Source organism: Colias eurytheme, chromosome 6 (assembly GCF_061535395.1).
Source record: "Colias eurytheme isolate Ceu_HAF_F1 chromosome 6, ilColEury1 Martin Lab GWU primary, whole genome shotgun sequence".
NCBI classification, from domain to species: Eukaryota; Metazoa; Arthropoda; class Insecta; order Lepidoptera; family Pieridae; genus Colias; species Colias eurytheme.
The window spans coordinates 6462065-6485588 of record NC_142985.1 but is presented as its reverse complement, the minus strand read 5'-3'; the positions used below and the strand labels follow the sequence as shown (position 1 = coordinate 6485588).

General features: G+C 34.3%; 2 protein-coding genes across 5 annotated transcripts in view; both read right to left on the bottom strand.

The window, feature by feature from the left end:
• Nucleotides 1–8399, bottom strand: part of alpha-Catr (alpha-catenin related) — a 51110-nt gene extending 42711 nt beyond the window's left edge. For all 3 annotated transcript variants that reach the window (XM_090102757.1, XM_090102755.1, XM_090102756.1), the window contains exons 1-2: nucleotides 8307–8399; nucleotides 5008–5188 (exon numbers count right to left, since the gene is read on the bottom strand). In XM_090102757.1, coding sequence (XP_089958883.1) covers nucleotides 5008–5188; nucleotides 8307–8399 — 274 coding nt within the window. The remainder of the gene's footprint in view (nucleotides 1–5007; nucleotides 5189–8306) is intronic.
• A 325-nt stretch (nucleotides 8400–8724) lies between these two features.
• Nucleotides 8725–23524, bottom strand: part of LOC149907714 (myosin-IIIb-like) — a 30066-nt gene continuing 15266 nt past the window's right edge. Inside the window, exons 3-22 of one of the 2 annotated variants that reach the window (XM_090102754.1) lie at nucleotides 23062–23217; nucleotides 22710–22991; nucleotides 22317–22619; nucleotides 21943–22224; nucleotides 21343–21531; nucleotides 21018–21220; nucleotides 20735–20915; nucleotides 20506–20656; nucleotides 20009–20219; nucleotides 19434–19729; nucleotides 18985–19277; nucleotides 18372–18646; nucleotides 18108–18273; nucleotides 17568–17775; nucleotides 16135–16266; nucleotides 14592–14794; nucleotides 13476–13654; nucleotides 11319–11411; nucleotides 10927–11019; nucleotides 8725–10018 (exon numbers count right to left, since the gene is read on the bottom strand). In XM_090102754.1, coding sequence (XP_089958880.1) covers nucleotides 9670–10018; nucleotides 10927–11019; nucleotides 11319–11411; nucleotides 13476–13654; nucleotides 14592–14794; nucleotides 16135–16266; nucleotides 17568–17775; nucleotides 18108–18273; nucleotides 18372–18646; nucleotides 18985–19277; nucleotides 19434–19729; nucleotides 20009–20219; nucleotides 20506–20656; nucleotides 20735–20915; nucleotides 21018–21220; nucleotides 21343–21531; nucleotides 21943–22224; nucleotides 22317–22619; nucleotides 22710–22991; nucleotides 23062–23217 — 4245 coding nt within the window. In that variant the 3' untranslated portion in view covers nucleotides 8725–9669. The remainder of the gene's footprint in view (nucleotides 10019–10926; nucleotides 11020–11318; nucleotides 11412–13475; nucleotides 13655–14591; nucleotides 14795–16134; nucleotides 16267–17567; nucleotides 17776–18107; nucleotides 18274–18371; nucleotides 18647–18984; nucleotides 19278–19433; nucleotides 19730–20008; nucleotides 20220–20505; nucleotides 20657–20734; nucleotides 20916–21017; nucleotides 21221–21342; nucleotides 21532–21942; nucleotides 22225–22316; nucleotides 22620–22709; nucleotides 22992–23061; nucleotides 23218–23524) is intronic. The other variant, XM_090102753.1, reaches the window with a different exon arrangement.

Below are 23524 nucleotides of genomic sequence, written 5' to 3'. Positions count from 1 at the left end.
ATTATACGATGTGTGTATGATTAAAAACAATATTATTAACAGAAAATTCACATCATTAGTTCCTGTATCAAAAACTGCAAAAAGAAGAGTGAGTGAGAGAACTTGCTAAAGAGATTTCAAATCACTGTTAATTTAATCGATCAAGAAAGCTTCTATGTGCTTTTTGAATTACTGTAACATTTATTTAAACCTCTTTTTAGACATGACTATATTTAAGCAAAAGCCTAGCCTACTCAAAGGCATGAATGCATGGTCCTAAACATATCCGATTGTGCTGGTAATGGTTTATACATATACAGTGTTGTTGCTTTACCTGTTTACTTTACCTATGTAGCTATGACCAATGACCATGGCATTTTTTCTAGTATAATTATGTAATCGCTGTTCATAAGAAGCCGTTTTATAACATACAGATGAACAATTTTGTTCACATGTATATTATTATTCATTGAACCGATAGCTACTATCAGGCGTCACGCGTCGTTGGTTTTGAGTTCGACGCGTGTCTCAATTTGTTCTACAATACATAAATAATATACCAAAAGTTTTCTTGTGTTTGTTTTAGAAGTTAGACTTTTCAATGGATTGAAAACTTTAATTGAATTTTAATGATTTGTTCGCTGTAATGTGTATGTGAAGTCGTGATAAATCTATAATTTTTAAGAGGTTTTTACGGTTTAAATCCATTAATGAGTTTAATTATTTAACTTACGAAAGATTTTTCCATTGTTTCATGAGTGGCGATTTTTTTCAACAAATGTCTTCTTAACATATGATTTGTTTTTAAATACTACTTACAATTCAAACGGGTATGTCTACAAAACGTAACGTCTTTGCATTTAGCTTCTCCAAGAAAATTCAAAGAAAATCTTTAGACGGACGAATTAAAATTTATTAAAAACTAGCGGTCCGCCCCGGCTTCGCCCGTGGTACATATTTACGTTTTCTCTACATAAAAACCATCCTCGTACTTCAAGGAATATAATAAAAAAAGAATTATCGAAATCGGTTCGGCCGTTCTCGAGTTATGCGCTTACCAACACATTTTGCGATTCATTTTTATATATAAGAAGATCAGACAGACCTAGGAATCAGGAATTCTTAGTAATAGGGTCCCATTTTTGCCCTATGGGTATGGAATCTTAAAAAATAATAAAATATTAAATTGTTATTTATCCTATCCTATAATTTAAATACCTAACTTTTAAAATATTACCACCAATGACACTTGAAAACTAAATTTAGGTGAAAAAAAAACGAAAATCCCAAACATGTGGGAAAGTGGCCGTATGAGTTAGCCAGTGGAAGTTAAAAGTGTTGTTAACAGGGGCGTTATCCAATAAAGCTTTCAAAACTTTGTTTTTACGATCTCTACACAGCATATACCTACTTGCCTTGATTGCTACACAAAGTGTTTTGTTATTTATTCATGCGATTATCACCTCTCTGTGAAAAATAATACAGAATACATTTATTATAAGCGAAAGCCACATAACATAAATTATTTTAATGGAATCCGTGCTATAAGCTTTTATACATGAAGCTTCATAAAATATTGCTATCTGCTCCTCTACAACCAATGCAATTCATCTACAACTGACCTTAGTCAACTCAACTCTGCTTATCTCTAGTTTCAGCCAGAATGACTCGGTAAATTTCAAACTTACTGATTGCAAATTAAGAAAAGATCTAGTAAATCCAGTACGAGATTTATCTTAAAGTTGAAATATGTACATTTTTAAGTATTTTGTCGGTAATAATGCATTACACATTGTCGCTATATAATATCGTCCGTAAAATCGATATTTAATTAGTTCGTAACGCTCCATTAGCCCTGTATTCGATAGAGATAGTGTATAATGTACTGCTGTAATACGGTGTATCTAAATGTATTCAAACAACATACATCACGAAATGCACAAGCTTAATGGGATTTGAATGATTAACTAATAGTTATTGATCAACGACCACATTAGAAGCCTCATTGACTAGCACGATGTGTAATCCCACTACTATCGTAGTAATTAATAATAGAGTGCAGGCATTTTGTTAAGTAAATATATGTTATGCTTTAATTTTACTTTACTGCAGTCTGCATTACTTTAAAAGTTATTTGACGAGTATTAAATGGAGGAATCAAAGACAATTCACACGGTATTAACAAAGACGTAACTCACAATGACACAAAAGCAGGAATTGCGGACATAGCGCCACTTCTTCATTAAACTCGGCCTAATGATAAAAGTTTGCGATTTCATTAGCAGCGCTCGGTCGTAAATATTAAATGTTCAATAGCTGTAATGCTTGTGAATAAATGGAGCGGTGAAATTTATATGAGACGCTTTTACGAGACATACGTGGTTAGGAGTAACGGTAAACTCCGAGTTTCGGAAGGTAACAGCCTCCGAGGTGTTCGAGGGGGTAACAGAATTTACACTCGAGTCGTGTTTATGGCAACACATACTGAATATTGAAAACGCAAATGTTACATCACTCGCGTCGGAAGTTACTGCTCACTTGGAGCAAATAACGGATGTCGGAGGGTAGATCGACTTGATTACTTTAATTGTTAGATAGGGTAAACGGTATGAAACGTTTGCTTTAGAATTTACTTCTATTGTAAATGTGAAAGTTGGAATCGATGTTTGGCTCTGAAATTTGACATGGGGATAGAATATGAGACACTTTATTTTATCAAGTGATAGTCATGATTTACAGTTGGTAGGGAGTAGGTACAAATTCAAAAACTCTCTAGATAAATATTTAATAACAATAGGCTAATTGTTATACAACATCACACGAGTAGATAAACGATTGTTATGAGCTAAATGACATCCTTTGTTACTCTACTGACACTCAGTATATTTATGTGCAGAAAGTGTCAATTTAAGGCAAAGCTGTTACTGCATTTAATTTCCGTGCGTTTCGATTGTCATCACTGTCAGAACTGGGGCAATTTGTTTCGGCGCGAATTTTGTTGACATTCCGTTGATTGATCATCATTCATTGCCCAGATTGAATTCGAAAGCAATTTCTTCGAAAGCACACTTCAACGAATTATTTCAGATACTGTTCACGGTGTTTACATAATTTGTTCGTTGGAGCTATGCTTCTTTCTTTTGTATTGCGTACTCTGTCAGAAAAATATTAGTCGCCGTAAATCATTTTGTATTTCTTACTGTTTGTATGACTAAAAACTGTACCTTTATGTATTTCTATTCAGAATAATCTATTTTTTATGAAATTTAAATGTAATGTTTTATTATTTATTTATATTAAGTACTATGTTGTTTTTATTTCGACAGTACCTAGTAGTAAACAAAGCAAAAAGAAGTATACTTTTAGAGGAAACGGGCACAAATCCATGAATATTCTAAAACTATCGTACCGTAGAATCAATATTCACAATACATACGTGTAAGGAGACTGCACTAGCGTATATTGATGATAATTCATATAATATCAGCCCGTTCCGTGTAGACAGGGTTGCCATTGTTTGTCTCTTTTGTGTGAAGCCATGCTGGAGCTCGCAATAACGTTCGAGCATTAAAATTCGGGTCAGGTGGTTGACACAAATTTATGAAGGCTTTACAAAATAATAGCCTTGATTTTCCAATACATTAATGCTTAATAACTGAGCGTAATACCAAAGGATTCGGCAAATCCGTGAAAGGAATGCATCATTTTAATGAATCTGATTCGTAAATTCGATTTTTTTTAAGATTTATCATATTTTAAGGATTGCTTTTTATAAGGATTCATTCATTAATACGTGTTTCAATTAACATTTATTTTAAAAATTCGTAGTAAGTAACGTAAAAGTAAAGTCATAGCGCATATGTGTGGTCGAACACATTAGTTAAAACACAATAGAGGAAATAACAAATAAATAACTCGATACTTTCGAGGATACATAATTCCGAATCCTAACAAAGTTTAAGCCTGTCAGCTTTAACAGTTATATCCATCTATCATCCATGTTTTTATCGTGTTATACGTGTCCTTTCCATAAATATAATATTAGATTGTTTTGATTGTCTATTGTTTAATATGTTTTGTAAAATACGGGTTCAGGACCAAATTATCCATTAATCTGTTGATTATATTTGTTGTTTCGTATAATAATATGCTTTACATGATTTTATCACAATATACAGGAAAAAGTACGGTAAGGGTACAATAATAAACAGTAAACACGTTCACAAAACATGCGGCAGTAACAATTTCAGGAATAAATTATTGGAATGGTAATCGTATTTTATCCGGCCATTGTGCCGTTGGCAATTTTGGTAAACTATTGTAAAAGTTAGCCAATTTCTATGCAAATTTATATATACTCTCGGCAACGGTTATCGTAATTTAATGTTGAACAAAAGACGTGCGTTGAAATAAGTTTTTAAACATAACTCATTTATTATTCCACACAATTTTCTCTTGAGAATGAATTGTTCTTCAGTTATGAAGTTACGCTTTTAAATATAATATTAGTTGTATGCGATTACACAACAAAGAAATCAATTTTTATTTTACTTCATTTTTTAACAAATATTATTCAAATGGATTGTAGTTTCTTTTGCAAAATTTACTTAGATATATTGTCAATTAATCACGATTCGTCATACGATATTCTAAATGTATTTAAGTAAGCACTGAAGACATAATCTTAAATTGGGTGGTTATTTTATCTTTAAACTGAGTTGTCGAGGAGAGATCGCCTTTGTCGTAGGGCCCCTCTTGTTTTGTCTTCTTAAGTGTTTTGCATATAAATTTATTTAATTTGTTTAGTCTAAGCCTTTCTTTATTAATTAAATCATCCATATATCATGTATTATGGAAAAATCGATGTAGAATTAGCGGCTTCTTTCCGTTTCTTCTTATAGAATGAAGAGGGTGGACCCCGAGAAGTGAACTGGGATAAATCTAGACACAGTAGTAGTACATTTCTCCTTTCTATCTACTCTCACATCTATCTATTTCATAAAGAACATCCTATTAAAATGTGCGTACCTGCAGCGCGTGCCTCTTTACAAGCGAGAACCATGCTGTGTCGGACGTCAGGGTTGTCGTCAGCGATGGTCTCTCCGACGGCTACGAACCGTTCTACGGCGCAAGCGACTGCGGCGCCTACTCGTTGCACCGCAGCGCCGCCGGCCGCCGCCTCGCCCCTCGTTGCCACAAGGCTGCTGATCTGTTACATATACATAAATAAATAAATAAAAAAAATCGTTTTCTGCTTCTCATCTTCTCATTACCATTGTTCATTAGTTGGTTATAGGTCTTACAAGAAAGCAAAAGTCTGCGTCTCAGCTATAGCTGTCCAAAACAGCGCTGTTTTTCAGACGCCCCTGATAATTATACCTATTGTATTTATAATATTTCACATGAATACGCTTATCAAGGACAGCCACATCGAACTCTACCGAATTCAGTGTTTCCACCGTCGTTTCCACTAACTGTTCTGAAACCCTGACCACTATCTGAATAAATTTAGGGGTAAGAACTTAGGACCAATTGTCACATAAATTCAGGTAAAATCGCGGCTAAAATAGTACTCTACCAATAGCGCTAAAATAGTACTCTACCAATAGCGCTAAAATAATACTCTACCAATTAGGATCTTCACCGTTAAGAGATCATTGAGTAAAAATTGGTTTGTCGAAATATGAAAATTGTAATAATGTTAAGTCGACCCCTGACATTTTAAGGCGTTCAATCGATTGTAATCTCACGTTAATTTGTATTATAATTGATATGTAAAGTACTATTATCAACGTTTTACCTTCATGAAGTTTTCTTTGCTACAACGGAAATTAACAAAAAATTAATTTGGTACTCGACTGTTGAAATGCTAATGTATATGAAATTATAGATATTTAGATCAAACCACGAATAATCTTAAAAATGAATTGAGGAACAATGAAACAATGCGCAAAGGTATCACTTTTCTCCTTTCTTTATTATGTACCTACCTGAGCTATGCTGAAATATACAATTGATTAAATTCAAAACAAAGGACGTTAAGTAGAGCTTATAGCAGTTTTATAATAAATGTATTTTAGACAATTTAATGTTTTATGATAAATGAAATGTATGTAACATAATATGAAACATTTTAATATAAATACAATATTTACACCAAAATGCTCTTTGTTAGAAATACGAGTTCGTAGAAAACGAAAACAAAGCGAATATTTTGATGTCTTGAAAAATAATATCTAAGGTGTAAATTAATACCTACCATAGCGTAAATATTTGCAAAATCGAAGTAACTTTGGTTTTTGACACGCTCGAAAGAAATACAAAAAAGTTAAAATATAATTATTTTACGTACCTACTCTATGAATAACATATAAGCAAGTTTGTCTCTACCTTTAAAGTTAAATAGTGCTAGATCTGTGGTTAAATAAATAATTCCTTTTTTCAGATCTCTTCATACTATGAAGATTATATAATTTTCCTACTAAGTACCCAAATATATTGGTCGACTGTTAATTGTGAAAAATAGATTTTCAATTAATTTGAGTTATACATATAAGAGCCTTTAACAAAACAGTAATTCTAAAATATGTAATTTAAAATGTAATAAAGATTAAAGTACATAGTATGTATTTTAAAAAGTACTTACTTTTGAACAGAGAATATTGATTGACTGTAGAGTATTTCTTAGAGTAGAGTTTTTCGTAGAGCAACACTCTACAAACAACAATATTATTTTCTTGCTTATTTATCTTTAGGTTTATTAATTATTCTCGATTTGATGAATTTATAACATAATTGTTGCTTGTTATACTTATTGGTGCTTATTGACCTGAAGACATAATCGATTATCAATATAATCGAATAAATAGATTATTTTTCAAGACATTCAACATATTCGCTTTGTTTTCGTTTTCTACGAACTCGTATTTCTAACAAAGAGAATTGTAACTAAACGTAGGAAAGCCTTTTTTGAACCTGATGCGACAAAAAATACGATTCAAATGTATAATAAACAATATGCATACCATACCATAAATTTAAATTATATATAACACGTATATCATATAGGAGTTTGTATTTGTATTTTGTAGTGATAAGGCGCTGAACTACGAATACACGGTATCGTCATATAGCATTTTATTATTAAAACGTAAACAAACGTAGATTGATCAAAACCACCGCGAAATAGTTCAAAATAATAATGCCTAATTTCTAAGTTAAAAGGTAAGTTTAATATTAAGCTTTATTATTATTACTTGGATATTTCTAAAAAGTGTATTTGCCACTATTTGCTAATTGCAGGATCAGAAATACTTACTAACATAAATTCTCAATCAAATCTGATATTTTAAATTCAAATGAGAGTCGTATTGATTTTTGGATTGCTTAATACCTAAATAATGGAAATTCTAATAACCAAGAGAGCGAGACGGTTTGGCGTCGCAGACCTACGCTTACGTAGCCGTCGGCCCGGGAACGGAGGAGGCCGCGATTTTCGTTCAAGGTCGTTCTTGCACGCGAGCCTCTGCACTAACTACTTGTTGAATGAGCACCTTCGAAGCCCCAGGACTTGGTGGTGCACGATATGAATCGGCACAGGAACAGCTGACTCGTTTCGCGAGCGCAACTCACCTGGGGCTCCCTGCAGGTGTATTCATCGTCATCGGAGAGCGCGTCCATCTCGCAGGCGTGGTGGCGGAGGCCGCGCGCTGGGCGGCGCGCTGTCGCGGACGCGCGCACGTGTTCCGCGGCGGTGGCGTGTCGCACCGCACCGCGCCGCTCTGCCTGCGTCCGCCACGGCACTGCCGGACCCCGAGCATCGATCCGCTGCCTCCGTCGCCACCCCGCTTACGCCCGCCCTCGACGGAGCCCACGTGGTCGCCCGCCTCTCTTTGTTACCGTCCAATAGTGCCTTATCAATCCCCCTCGACCGATATTGCTAAATTTGGTTTCGTAATAAATAATATTCGCTCCGATCGATGATACGCAACAAAACAGTCTACGAATACTTCTAATATGACAAATGTAGAGCAGGTTTTCAAATTTTCCGCCAAAGAAAATCGCATCGACTGCGACGGCGCGAACGTATGCAACAGATGTTCCGCGGGCGGGAAATCTGACTTTGACGTGACAGCTCGGCGGATCGACGCTAACGGATCTAAAAATAAAGTTACGACTGCAGACAGTGCGTAAGAGCGGCGATTATCGTCAGCGCGGCGAGGATCTGACGTAGGTCGCGCATCGTAGCTTCGCAGTTTACGAGCGTAGTGCCAGGCTTCGACGAATCGAGTCTGTGGAAGTTCGCAAAGCATGCGTGTTTGGCGTACCTGCTTGACGAGTGGGAGTAGCGTTCGCTCGACGGAGTGCGTTTTTATTTGCGTGAGATAGACATCGAAGTCGGGCAAGCCGGCGGCCGCCATGGCTGGCGCGGGCGCGACTGCGCGGGCGCGCGGCGGCCATTGGTCGCGACACGCGCCCGCCGCTCACCGCGCGCCGCGCGCCGCAAACACGACGCGCGGCTACGGGATTGCGTGTTCACGCATACTCTTGCGGGGATATAAAAGTTTTCCAGCTTTGCGTGTTATGTTTTGATTGAGAATGCCAATTATAAACGCAAACGTAGGTATTTTTGTTACATTATAACGCTTCATTTTCATGGGCCATAAGTCGATGCCGGCGTTACCGGGAAATATAGTATGTAGACTGATTTTGATAAGGTGAGAATGTGAGGGAAATGAAACTCTATTTTCTGAATAAAATTTATTAATCACATAGTTATATATTTAACACTTATGCAATTATTCATCAATAATTCCTTACAATAATCATTGGCACATTATCACAAAACTTGTCAATGATCAGCTAAAAATATTAAGTACAGATATTATGAGATAGTAAGAGTGAAATTAAATAGAAGGAAACAGTATTTTTAATCACTCTTGTTAAATTAAATATCAATTACCAAATTTAGGCAATAATTTTATTTTACTCATCACATAAAGTAAACATGAAAATTTAACATTTAAAATAATATCCTCTATTTATTTATATGGTTATACGAACGGAGTAATCACAGAAAAAAAACACTTCTTAAAATTTCAAATTTCGACATAAATACATATTATATATTATATTCCTCAAAAATAAATTGATGAAGGTACATTACATCAAAAGATAGATACAAATAATTATTATCTTCAACTATTATTTTCAACACACTCTCAATATCTTAGTGCTAATCAACTCATAGTGATTTATTTAAATGCTATAGCTATTCTTACAATTAAAAGTATACTTTGGTAATCAATTATAAATTAAATTTATATAAATATTTTATTAATATATTATTTAGTTACTTATAATTTTTATATAACAACATTTTTTGATTCGAATAGGTATTATATTTTAGTCCTTGTTACAAATTGATTTCTTTTTTAGTTACTATTTCAATCGACGGTTAGTTCAATTTTAGTTTACTATTACATCTACTCTTTAATTAAAACCAATTTTATAAAATACACAAAAACATCTAAAACATAATATGTGTTATCTAGCATTTTTAGGATCCTAGAACATATCTACAATAGGACGGCTTTTGCATATCAATCCTACCTCTATACTACAAAACTATTAATTTATTTCTGACAATATTTATTTCTCTATACTTATGTTTAATATGGAATGCATTGCTTAGTTATAATAGACTCCCATACTAATTTGAGGTCGTCGCTTGTTATAAAGTTCCTTAGAGCTATTGCTATCCTGGGAACTATCGGAGAGCCAAGGACTCTGTCCTGGGGAAGTTTTGACTTTCCTCTTTCTCAGACTTTCTGTAGGACCTACGGTGGGTCTCAATAATTGTTTAAAACGAAAAGGTCCATAGTCATCGTCCGAACTAAACATGGGTTTTGCGAGCATTTCTGGCGAGTTCCTTAGGATTTTCCTCAAATCGGATTCAGGGTCGTAAGCCGGGCTGTACACGGGGCGAGGCGGCGGGTCGGACTTTTGGGACTTTTTCACTAGTTCTATTATTTTGTTGCTGGAAATATAAAAATATAGGATTAGTAAAAAAATAATGCAATTATGGGGCGAAATAAATTTCGTTTCGTTCTTTTCGTTTAAATATATGATAATTAAACGAAAAGTCTTTAAATGATTTAGAATACAGGAAATACAATATTTACAGAAAATCTTATTTTTACAAAAACATCGAGCAAAGGTATATCTAGTACTTTTACAAGAAGTAATCAATTTGAAACAAGACTTAGAGAAATTAATAATTAACAATGTCTTCAGATAATATTTCAGTAAATGCCTTTGTTGGAAAATACTATGAGATGTTAAAACATTACAGAAACGCCACCTGCCCTACTTTCTTGTAATTTATGCATGAGCTTTAGAGCTCCAGAGAAAAGTGTCGAAAGGTTGACGTAATTACATTTTATAAGAGTAACTTTCTCATTTTAAAAAATATAACTCAATTTTATAGCACTCTGAAATATCTTAAGATTAGAATTTAAAAGCTACGAACTCCAATTCCACTATGAATTCCAAGTGAAAAACAGAAATTCGTCCAAAAAATTTGTAATTAAAAATACATCTGGAATATGAGTTGAGAGAAGGAATAAGGAAACATTAAACGTATTTATGCATTATGTTAAAAAAAAGATTCTACCTTTGACTTTCTCAGTTTGAAAAATGGTTTGAAAGCTTTCATGTTTTTGTTAAAATACCAATTGAATTTGTGAATTATTCGTACTAAGCGATTTTACTAGCTAATATGGCTGAGCTTATATACTCAAATGAGGAAAAATTTAAGAAAAATGACCCAATTTATATTAAAAAAAAGCATACCCTTGCAATATTTCCTCACTGTATGCGTGCGAAAGAACAAACACAAATTAATATTAGGGCCAATAGAATTTTATTTCGCTTTCAGCGTCATACCTGACTAGACCTCCACACTGCCTGTTGCAAGGCAGATTTTGCCAATTCTGGTTGGTTTGAAGCGGCTTTTCACCGTAACTTTGGTTTGAAGATCTGTTTTGTTAAAACAAACATCTATAAGACACATAGCAATCTACTATCTATATTTTAATGGTATAAGTGGGAAAGGAAGAAATAATATATTACAGGTGAACACCACCCGCTACATTCAGCAACTATTTTTCTTATATGGTCTCACGGGGTATTGAAAGGAGAAGGTCTTGGATCTATTACTAACAAGATGGAATTGGAAGCAAAGCTTTATTAAACAAGTTATGGGTAGGATAAATACCTAACTAATATACCATCACTATTTTTTACTATTGGGATATCGTGTCACGATTAATACAAACCTTTGATTCCTAAAAAGTTCCTGATTGTTATTATCATCATATAAATCGTTATTCCATGGAATACCGGGACTTACTAAAAATTCTGGCGACGGACTGCTCCGATGTAAAGACAGCGTGAACAAAATGATATAGAAATTAATGGGTATCATTTAAGCTATCACCAATTTAATTAGTTTTGTGTTTCTTAAATAATAGGGTTTGTCCTCAAAATAGTAGATCTGTCACCAAAATGTAGTCACCAAACAATGCAAAATCAGTTCCACAATAAATCACCTAAAATCCTGAGATATAAGGTCTAGTACCAAATAAATGTTTTTGTATGTATTTTAATAGGTGTGTCCTAATAAGTATTTAAGCAAACAAATTTAAAGAGATCACCAATAAATCATATTATGTTAATAGAAAATCATCGTTTCAACCAAAAGATTCTGCTACTTAACTAGACTCCCAAGGTTCTAAATTTCCACTGGTAGTATAAATTATATTTAAATAAAATTTTTAGCAGAGTAGTAAATAAAACAATTAAAGTCAAAATAATCAATATTTATTGTTTAAAATAATTACCACTGAACAATCAGCGCTGGTTTAAAATAACTGGCTTATGGCTAGCAGAATAGTAGATAAAACACTTAATTAAAGTTAAAATAATCAATATTTATTCTTAAAAATAATAACCACTGAATAATCAGCTCTGGTTTAATAGCTGGATTATGGCTAACATAATTGTAGATAAATTAATTAACTTAATTAAAGTTAAAATAATCAATTTTTAAAGCGCGCCAATGTGTCTCCGCCCCTTTGATCATTTTTTCATTAAAATTATAAATTGATGTATTAAATTGGTAACGAATATATAAATTTAATATCTGAACGAAATAAAATGTTACTACTGTATTGGTGACAAAATATCAAATAAAACGTAGTCGCAGTCAGGGATCGATAATCGATTTATTTGGTGACAGATCTACCATTCTGAGCACAGAGCTATTATAACTGTAACAAAACTGTTATTATTTATTTATTTATTTATTAAGGCTCATTAGCAGCTGTACATCGATGAAATTACATAAAAAATACACAAAAAACATAGAACATGATGGACAACCAATAAAAAATGAGCACTGCATGCAGAATTATAAGAACGAAGTTTATATTCATGTAATGCAATATAATTTTATTGGTTATCGATCTCTTATTTTACACATATATTAACATTAATTTGATAATTTATACCTGGGAACAATTTTTGATTATCTGAGAACGAAAATATTTCGTGGTGATAGATCTATTTATTAGGTGATACCTACAACTTGATGACAAATATAAATTTTGGTGATAGAAAATATAGTTCCCGAAATTAATTATAGAGACAAAATTGTTCCATAGTGAATATAGGTTGGAACGGTATTTAAATTGCACGCCTCATAAGCGAAGCGTTGAGGTGGGTACTACTGTCACTTCGCGCAAAACATCTGATTTTTCAAACTTAAAATGTCTTTATGTATCATACATTGCACTTGTAAGATAATACATACACACACATATTAAGAAAAAACACTATTTTTAACGTTCATGATATTTTTGATGTCATTTTTGTTATTTAAACTAGTTAAAAAACAGTTTAAAAAAGTTCCGTCTTGGACGTCCGTGTGTCTGTATGTGCGGATCCTTTTTCTTGTTAACACGATAGCGACCGAAATACTTTACTAATCGAGTCTTTTTTTTTCTCTTACGCTTGAGTATGCTCAGGAATAGAACCCTTTCATTTTTCAGGGTCTGATTCGATGTGGTTTAATTGTTATTAAATAAACAAAAATAATAATTAATAAATATTTATTAAAAAAAAATTATGAGGCGTGCACTTTTGGATTTTCCAAATTATTTTGAAATCTATTGATGATTTCAAAATTTAAATACTTTATAAATGTACTTTATACACAAGAATTGTAATGAACTTGCTGGATCGATGCACTTTTCGAGATCATTATCCATACATTCTTTCAAACTTACTTACAAACGAAATATAATACCTATTTGTAGGATAGTACGATATGGCCTTGGGTATCTACGCAAGATTTCCCCACTTAAAATGGATGGTAATATGTACGATATTCACAAGAAAAATCTTTCAGAGATATTTATTAGTCATTTTCTCACCTGGATAATCTACTAGCTTCCGCTTCTATTTTGGAAGGCTGTCCTCTTATAATGGCTGGCACCAGCGTGAAGCCGGGCGGAGGTCGGTACTCTTCGGGAGGCTTGCTGACTTCATTCAAATGAATCCCGGATTTGTTACGACGGAGATTTTTGTGAATCTCCTGGTTTGTATTGTGAACCTGAAAGTGAAAAAATTGACAAGGTTAATATCGAAAAAACAGAATTAAAAAAAAGTTTAATCAATCAATCTTATATCAAAAGCTTCAGAGTTTCTGTCTAAGATAAATAATTTATGAAGGGTAATGCAGAGTGATTTGCGTTACACAATGAAAAGGAAAGATTAAGACGCTCCTTTGTTATTTAGAACAATATATTCTGAGAGGAACCGTCACATCACAAGCCAAAGAATGACTCAGCTAATTCAGTATCTATTAGACTGCGTTCTCCGAGCGAGATGAGCAAAGCGCCAAAGCTGAAGCAGGCATTCAAATGAGAGTCTATTGTAGCATCAATTATATGCTGCTCTGCTGGGATATTGTCCCGAATAGATCTGCTATAAAGTATTATTATATTCTAGTAATTTGCCAATAAAGTTTGAAAAGTGATATCACACATTTTTGTAGTGTTATCAGAACCTTTAAATTATTACAAAACAGTATTGCATAACTGCAGTGGAAATATTATTCAAATTATTATGTTCTTTGTAACTAAACATAATGTCATGATGTATCTATCTGTAAGGAAATTTAAAATTATTTGTATGTGCCAATAAACGATTACCTATTAATTAAGTGCAGTCTTCATGAAAATATCTAATGATGCCAGTTTAGTGACAGTTACACAAATGTTCCTAATGAACGTCTGATGAATGCTTATGCTGATATAAGTTTGGTGAACATTCAGGTGACTAAATTAACAACTGTGGGTGTAGTACAAGTTTGGTAAAGGTATTAGACGATATATGGAGAGAAGGCAGATAGATACATACAGGAGAAGGAAATAGAAGGATGGTGATTGTTATACAGAAGGAGATGGGAGTTTCATTATTATGGTGGACGTTGGTAGACAGTTAAGGCAGTATTACGGTGGTTAGTGGGTATTAAAGAAGCAACATACCCGTTCAGCGAATATCTGCAGTTGCGCGGCTCTCTCGTGCACCGAGTGCGCAGGCGGCGCGGGGGAGCGGGGCGCGGGGGCCGCGGGGGGGCGGTGCGCGAGGGAGCGGTGCGCGGGGCCGGGGGGCGCGGGCGCGGGGTGCCGCGGCGGTGGCGGCGCCTGGCCCTTCTTGAGCTTGCGCCGCGTGTTGTAGCCGCGGTAATCTAGTTGATTAGGAGGAAAAATATATGGTCTAAGCCCTAAGGTACCGAAAAGGGACAACATGGACCATCTGTTTATTGGATGAAAATTTTATTTTTTACATTTTACTTCATGTAAAATGTGTTTCTGATTTTAATTGAATAAGCTTGCTATAAATATCCAGTTTGAATATAATCTACTTACCTGTATTTACATAAGAACCGGGAGACGAAAAAGATCGGGAACCGGGATAATTTTGCTATAGGTATTGCTTTATCGGAAGAACGTATCAATAGACGTTCAAGAATGTTCGTGAAATTTTATACAATATTTTTTGTTCCATCCTTCATCCTTCTTACCTCCTTTATCATATTTTTATTGCAAGCCTTGAATTATCGTACGGAAGCAAGTTTAAATTCATAAAATAAAATTATCATCCTATAAGTAAATGGGTGAAGGTTTACCTTCTTTAGAATCTCATAGTGTAAGAATTCCTAATTGTATATTTCACATGAAGATTTTATTTATTTTTTAAGCCAAACTCTGGACCAGCAGAACTAAACATTATATTATTTGTCTTCAAACTTTTTGCCATGTTCTTATTTTAATGCGTAATAAATTACCACAAGACACACCTAATTGTTTTTTTTACTGAGCTATTAAATAATTGACTTATTTTATAATATGCCATTAACCTAATATGTTTTCCCATTTGTTTCATTATTAAAAAAAAATTAAGTATTACATTTCATTGTAGATTATAAAAAAAAAACAGATAAAAAAACGAAAGTTAATCATTCGCTCTATGTAATTAAAAACATAATATTGACTGTTAAATTAAGATGACTCCAGTTGACTCTGAGTTAATCTTTCAAAAATGTATTTTCATTTAATAAAAAAACATGGGTATGGAATTTATATAGCTTCTTCCAACTTATTTCCGATTAATTTCCCGCAATCCTGCGTCATATATCAAATTACATCACCTCAAGCTTAATGGCCTCGTTCATCCATATTTCATTTATCAAGAGTCATTAGAACATCCTTATCCCATTACATATTTTTATGATGCATTAGGATTGAATTTAAATGTTCCTTAATGTTAACTCTTACCAAAATATATTTAAAATGTTAAAATATGAAAGGTCGGATGTATTTTTAAAATGATGTATGAAAATTGGTGTCTAGTATGTATTATCAAAATTATTTTATCACCTCTATTTATTACTTGTAATGCATAGCAGAATTTTACTGCTTATATGAGACTAATTATGTATTTATAAATAAATAAATAAGCAGTATTAGTCTTATTCATCAATGTACCGTTTTATATTCATGAATAACTAAACTAATATGTACTTACGGCTTTGAATGATTACAGCCGCCTTATCGGATAGATTTTCCTTGTTATTGCTGCTCCTGTCGTTGTTCTCATCTGAAGTCATTTGCCTCAACACCTTCGCTTTCATCATTGCTTTGTTTTTGTTCAACAAACCTGAAACAAATCGTCAAATAGACAAATGAAACTTTTATTTCTTATTATTCACTCAAGAATTATGCTGTTTTATTTCCGTGTTTTTAAAGTGAAAATATTTGCTTATTACAGTTTTAGTTGTTTACCATTAGACACTTAGCCAGAAATGAGAAAACACGTACAAATCATTATGTAAACAATATAATCAGTCACTCAACTTTAAACGATGTAATTTGAATGTACTCGTATATGTTTTGAACAAAATTAGCATAGCTTTGATCGCTTAAATTAAGCCTTAGGTATACGAAGTTGAGTAAATGTAATAAAGTCATGACGATGGTACAAAGAGCGCGGTGTAATTTTGTGTTTGGCTATATTACGGAGTCTACAAATTGGTTAGAAGGAAAGTACCTACTCATATTTAAATAATACCTATATACCTATTAAAATTATAAAAAAAAACAAATAATGTGATATGATACAACAAAAGCAATGGTTGGACTCAAAATTACTATAAACGTGATATTATGTAGGTATTATGGTAAATGAGGTAGGTGTCAGGATATTAAAGTTGAGAACAAAAATTGTTTAATGTACTAAGGTGCGGGTAAAAAAGGAAGTAAGGTAAGACTGTTTATAATCATAGAATTGCTGTAGAAGTTTATAATTATAGGTTAAACGCGTTCGCGCGTTCTTATACTTTTCTTTAAAACTAGGTTAATTGGCGCAGTTATAAAGAGCCATTTAATATTATTGTCATTGTCGTAATAATGTGAGACACATGCTTATCTGAATTCTTTTTCTTCCCTTAGATCAACATACCTGTATAAAACTATGTGTATATTTTTTTTAATTCTTTCTTTACATCTCATATTCTGTGTTATCATGTAAAGAAGTTTAGCGAGCCGGGCGCGAATACGCCGGTAGTGCTGTCTAACTATTATGTTTTCTAGCAAACTATCCTGCTGCCTAAAAACTTAATATGCTGACACCGCGAGTCATGCGGGCATCCGCTGGAAGAGCTGCTTGCTATTCTATTTCATATTAAAATATTCTTCTCCCTAACGATTTCTTCTGTACATACCTTGCTTTTTCCTATCGTCCTGCTCTCGGGTAAACTCCCTCGCTAACAGCTTTTGCCGTTCCCGCTGCAGCCGCTTACGTGTGAACAATCTGCGTACGTGTCCATGCAGTGTAAGCGCTAACACCGCTAGTGGTGCGGGAAATATGCTGAAAGCGCTGCCGAACTATCCAGTCTTCTAGCGCACTGCCTTGTATCCTAGCGAACTATTCTGCTCCTTAGCGAACTCTCTTTTACATACCTTGTTGCTTTCTATCGTCCTGCTCCCGAGTAAACTCTCTGGCCAGCAGCTGTTGGCGTTCCCGCTGCAACCGCTTTCGTGTCAGCCAGCCGCGTACATGGCGCTGCAGTGTAAGCGCTGACACCGCTAGGCGTGCCCGCATGCGCAAGTAGCGCTGCCGGGCGAGCCAGCCACGCACACGGGCTTGGACTAGCACGACTTTTCTTATCTGGAAAGTAAATTGTTTTATTAAAAAAAGTTCAAAATTGATGTGAGATACAATTGATTTATTGTACACTTAAATATACAAAATGCATGAAAATAATCGAACATCAGAGCTAAAGCTCTTAATCTCTTTCAAGCAATAATTGACAGTCATCCTCATATTTAAACAGAAATTTGATTTACATTTTATATGCTCTTTGGAAGGTAACACTAACTAACTACCAATTATGAATTTATTGATACAATTGTTAATTTAACCGAAATAGTATCACTTATTCTGAACATTTGCTTAAGGATATAATAGCTTATGATGTAGGTACTGTGTTTTGACCATACCTCTTGTTCATAAATTCTGGCAAGAGTTTCGACATGATAATATTTGAGGAACACTTTTGATTTGCCTAGCGCCCATCCATCCATCCTCAGTCTTATTAATAATAAACGGCAAGTATCTCGATTTGGTTTGACTTCTTCATTATAACTAAATGCTAGGAACCCGTATCTGAAAGAGAACATTTTCAGAAGATTAGCTTAGCTTGATATTTTACTTGAAAATATATGCAGCAGTTGAATAATAGTATGGTCGAAAATATAAATTACCTTTTCAAAAAATCATCAAAAGTTAATCTATGCGAGAATCCATTCTGCCTTATCCTTATAGTTTCCAGTACGCCAGTATAACGCAATTGCTTCAGAATTTTCGTGGAATCGAAATGTTTGGGCGATCTCGAATCGTTTGGTTTCAAACATCTCACGAACTGAGGAGTACCACTGACCATCTTCTGTAGAAGTTCCATTAAAGAGTATCGGAAGTACGTTGCTACTGTCTGCTGAGCGCGGGACTGAGAAGCTAGGCCACGGCTGTTGAAGCGATCCTGCAATGAAACAAGTACAAAATGTTTATATCATTAAAACATAGCATAATTATTAACCTTTAAAGTTTAAATAGTAGTGTATAAACTTATGTGGATAAACTTTTAGATCCGATGTATTTGTTTCGAAAAAAACACATATTAAATTATTATCACATTTCAAATGTGCTCGTCAGTTCCAATACTCTGATAAAATTACATTTGAAAATGATTACATACAGTGACACTGAATATAAATAAAATTTTGTATTTTATAATTGTTATAAAAACAAGAATAGTTAATTCAATAATGGAATGCGCCAACATTAAATTTAATATTTATGTATTCATTCGAATCTTACCCGAAAATCACCCGATAAAGGACTGTCCAATGTCCTGGAATCCAAGTCACCCTGGAGCGGCGAGTACAAATTGCCAGTCTTCGTTATCGGACATTGGAATAGGAATCTGATGACATCGTATTGACTTTGCCTCATCAATTGCACAACCTCAGGTGGGAGGAAATTTCGATTCTTTTCCAAGAACCCGTCAGCTTGGTACACAACACGACCGGCGAAGTGATGGATTGCGAAACAAATTGCATCAGATTTTGGTCGCACGTAAAATTTACTCTTTATATTACGATGGAATTTTTCTGCAACATAGCAAATAATAAAATTAGAGTGAGGTAAAGTTCATTGTATTATTGAGATTCCAATACCTTTAAATATTGTATAAAATATATTATAGTTATTCACAATTTTTTGGTGAATATGAGATAATAAATTATAGAATATTCATCATAATTTACCAATAAGACTCCTGTCTGTTGATCGTGGAAATCGACTCTCTTCGTCAAGCAGTGCTAATAAGCCCATAGGTCGAGACAGAAGCATGTCCAAAACTGGTCTATTGTCAGAAAACTCTACAAGGTCTACAGGAACCCCTTCCGCCATATACTCTTGTTGCTCCCAAGTGAATATATGTTGGTTGAAGTAATATTGGATCTGCTCATTTGCAATGTTTATACAGAGCTGCTCAAAGGAATTTCTTGTGAAGTTTTCGAAACCAAAAATATCTAGGATGCCGATAGACAATTGGTCATTACTGGAAACAGATAGATTTTATTTTATAATATGCTGAACATCAACATAAAATTAATATCGATTAAAATATAACAGAATCAACGTCAAGTAAATTTTGACCTTTTGTAGTAAAAATCTAATAACATGTCAAAGTAATCATTTATGAACATATTGCTGAGTAAAAATCTTTGCAAAAGATTAAACTATGCCTGAATATCTTGCATTCATTTTATCACTCGTCTCTTCTTATCACTATAAGTTTGATAATACATACATTTAAGAAGAATTTGTATCGTGTTACCTTTGTGGGCGATTATGGCAAAGCAGAGCGTTAATTCTCTCAACAATTCTATCGAACGCTCTCGCATACAAGCCTCGTGCCGTGGCGTCTCTCGCGACCGCAGCTTCGAAAGGCGAACAGTAGCGGGCGATAGTCTCCCCTTTAGTTACTACGCTGCTACTTGTAAGGCATTCTCGGAGGTCTACAGTTTCCACTCCCAATAGACAGGACGCTGAAATTAACGGTTATTTCAAGTAAAACTATATTAATGAGTTATGTTATTTTCTCAATTCAAATTTTTCCGTAGGGCTCGCCTTCTGAGAGTCTTTTTATGATAAGCCAAACTAACTTTCCTTATATGAACAACATATTACATAAATTCGATCAACACATCGATCACAAATTGAGTCATAAATAATAAAATTAAATGTAAAATGTAATATTGCGTGCTTGAAAGAACTAAACCTTAACTTTTAAATTAAAATTAAAATTATTGAGACATCTGAAAAGTTACAAACCCCTGTGTAATGGCGCTGTATCAATTATCGTCGCCCTGTTATCTGTATTATCTTCCCCAGCTGTCTCTGCGAATTCAATATCTCCCAAATGTAATATGGCAGCTAACATTTTATACAAAACTTGTACCTCGTCTTCGTGAAAGCCGACAACCTGAATATGAAATGCTTTTTACAAATAATATATTTTATAAAGCGACGCGATAGAATAACAATTGACAATATATTTTACCTTAAAAGCTTGGTTCAGTTGACGCCATCGGTATACATTATGCTCCCTATAAGTTACCGACAAAGGTTGTAAGTATCGATGTCTCGATTTGAATTGATCGTCAAGATAGAACTTCCTCCATCGCCCTTCACTTTCAAGACCATCATACAAGTAATAAAAAACGTGAAAATTACTTTCACCACTGAAATTATAAAAAAAAGTTATATTAGACGACAGTTTTAGGCTAGTTTTTTATATTTTTAAACAGAATAACTAGCAACTTTTTCAGGTAATTTCAACTTACAATGCTTGGTGTACAACTCTAGATTGTTCTAAAAGATATACAGATATTCTAGCTCCCGATATCTTTCCCACCCTCATCATAGATAGATCTAAATATTTCCCGAATCGTGAACTATTTGCATTGATTCCAGTTCGCGCATTACCAAATGCTTCCATTATTGGATTCACTTGAAGAATTTTGTCTTGAAGATTTCCACTTTGCGTCTGTGAAAGAACATACAAAAGATCTTAAGAAGGCAATACAAAGTACATATTACATATACTTATATATCACAGTTTAATATATTTTGAAATTTTAATAGAAGTCAAATGTCTTTACAAGGTACCTTTGATAAATAAACAATTTGCTTTAATAATAAATTAGCAGATTCAGTCTTTCCAGCCCCACTTTCGCCAGAAATGACTATTGCTTGATGCTGCTTTTGATGCATAAGTGCTTGATGTGCCGCATCAGCTACAGCAAAAATATGTGGTGGGTTATCAGATCGACATCGACCTTGGTAAGTTTCTTGACTCTGAAAATTATATTTAAAAATTTAATTTCACGAAAAGGGAGAAAGCCTCATACATCATCATATACGTTCCCACTGCTGGGACACGGGCCTCCTATGAGGGTACAGGCCATAATCCACCACGCTGGCCAAGTGCGGGTTGGCGGATGACACATGTCGTCGAACTTTTTAATTCTTCGACATGTCGGTTTCCTCACGATGTTTTCCTTCACCGTTCGAGCAGTGGTGATGTTACAACATGCGCTGATAAATTGAAAAATCAATTTATTTCCTGGCGCTCGCCTGGTCTCGAACCCCGGACTTATTGATTCGAAGTCCGAGGTCTCACCACTGAGCCACCACTGCTACTGAGCGACCACATTTGATACAGAAAGCCTCATACATTTGATAATATTAAACGTTTAATGTTGTTACCTTTAATGTGTAAATTCCTATATCAGTAAATGGATTGACTGCTACTAATATATCTCCAATGTACGTATAGATCTGATTCTGCGAATATCTCTTCTGTAATTGTTCCACGATTGCTTCTTCAGTAAGTACTTCAAGCGTGGCTAAATCATCAGTGTACATTTTTTCTGGCTTCGCTTTGCGATGTGATTTAAGCTTTCCTCGTTTAGTTGTTGCTTCTGGAGCACGACAATTTCTACCTTCAGCCCGTTGTCGTTTTATTTCAGCTTGAAGTTCTTTTCGAATCTAAAAAAAAGGAATTACAGGTTGGTACAAAACTATCAACATTTTAAACATAGTATTTTGATTTAATATTCGAAAATAGTAAAAAAACTCACTTTATCCTCAAAACTACTAACTGCAAGTAGTAATGGGTGCTCCAATAGTTCACGTGCAAATGGCCTCTGATTCATATCCTTTACCAAACATTCCGAAATGAAATCTGCAAGTTGCGTCGAAAATTGTTCTGGGTGGGTCAAAGTCGGAGGTGGGTTTCGTGGAATTTGGAATAAAGCCCTCATTGGATGCAGTCCAGATAGTGGTGGCTCTCCTTCAGCTAGCTCTATAGCTGTTATACCTACAGACCATACATCGCACCTACAGTCGTACGATTGATCTAATTGTTGTTCGCATGCTATGACCTAGAATAATTTAACGATAATGTGAGCGTGAAAATTTTTCTTTTAATTTATTGAATCAGGAAAACTTAAGTTATTAGGAATAATGCTTACTTCAGGTGCCATCCAATAAGGAGTTCCTACAGATGTATTTCTTCTGGCAATAGTAGCAGCTAGATGTGACGACACACCAAAATCGACGAGTTTGACTTCGGCATTTTCAGTTAAAAGAATGTTGTGTCCTTTAACATCGCGATGCATACATCGATGTGAATGTAGATGAGTTAAAGCTCTGACTGTTCCCCGGAGCACATATGCTAGCTGCGGTTCCGTAAGACTGGTGCCTCGTGCGCGCATTCCTGCACACAGATCTGTGACAGATCCTCCTGTGCAAAGCTGCAAATTAAATATCATTACTCCATTTCTTTGTATACAATTAAATGACTAATAACGTTATAAGACTCACCTCCATAACAAACCATATTTGATCATCTTCGGAAGTTATTCCACGTTTCAAAAATAGCCCAAAGAATTCAGGAATGTTGGCATGACTAGATAGATCCCGAAAGACTAGGAATTCTTCTTCTATTTCTTCGATATTTTCAGCTATGTTTTCCAAAATCTGAAATGAAGTATTTATGTTTATTATTTTTTTTATATAAAATGCATAGTGAGATAAATCATCATCTACCTATGTATCGACTATCGATGCTATTCGAAAATATTTGTTGTAGATGGTAATTGAATAGACGTTTATTTTTTTTTAACGCTAAGGCCATCTCATAATATTGTTATCATATTATGTATTATACAGAAGGCAGCAGGATAATAAAACAACTTGACCATTGACACAAAAAGCTGCATTCATGTCGGTAGTTAGAATTACGAATTGTTTTATGACCTTGACACCAATGTTGGTGAGATAAGAT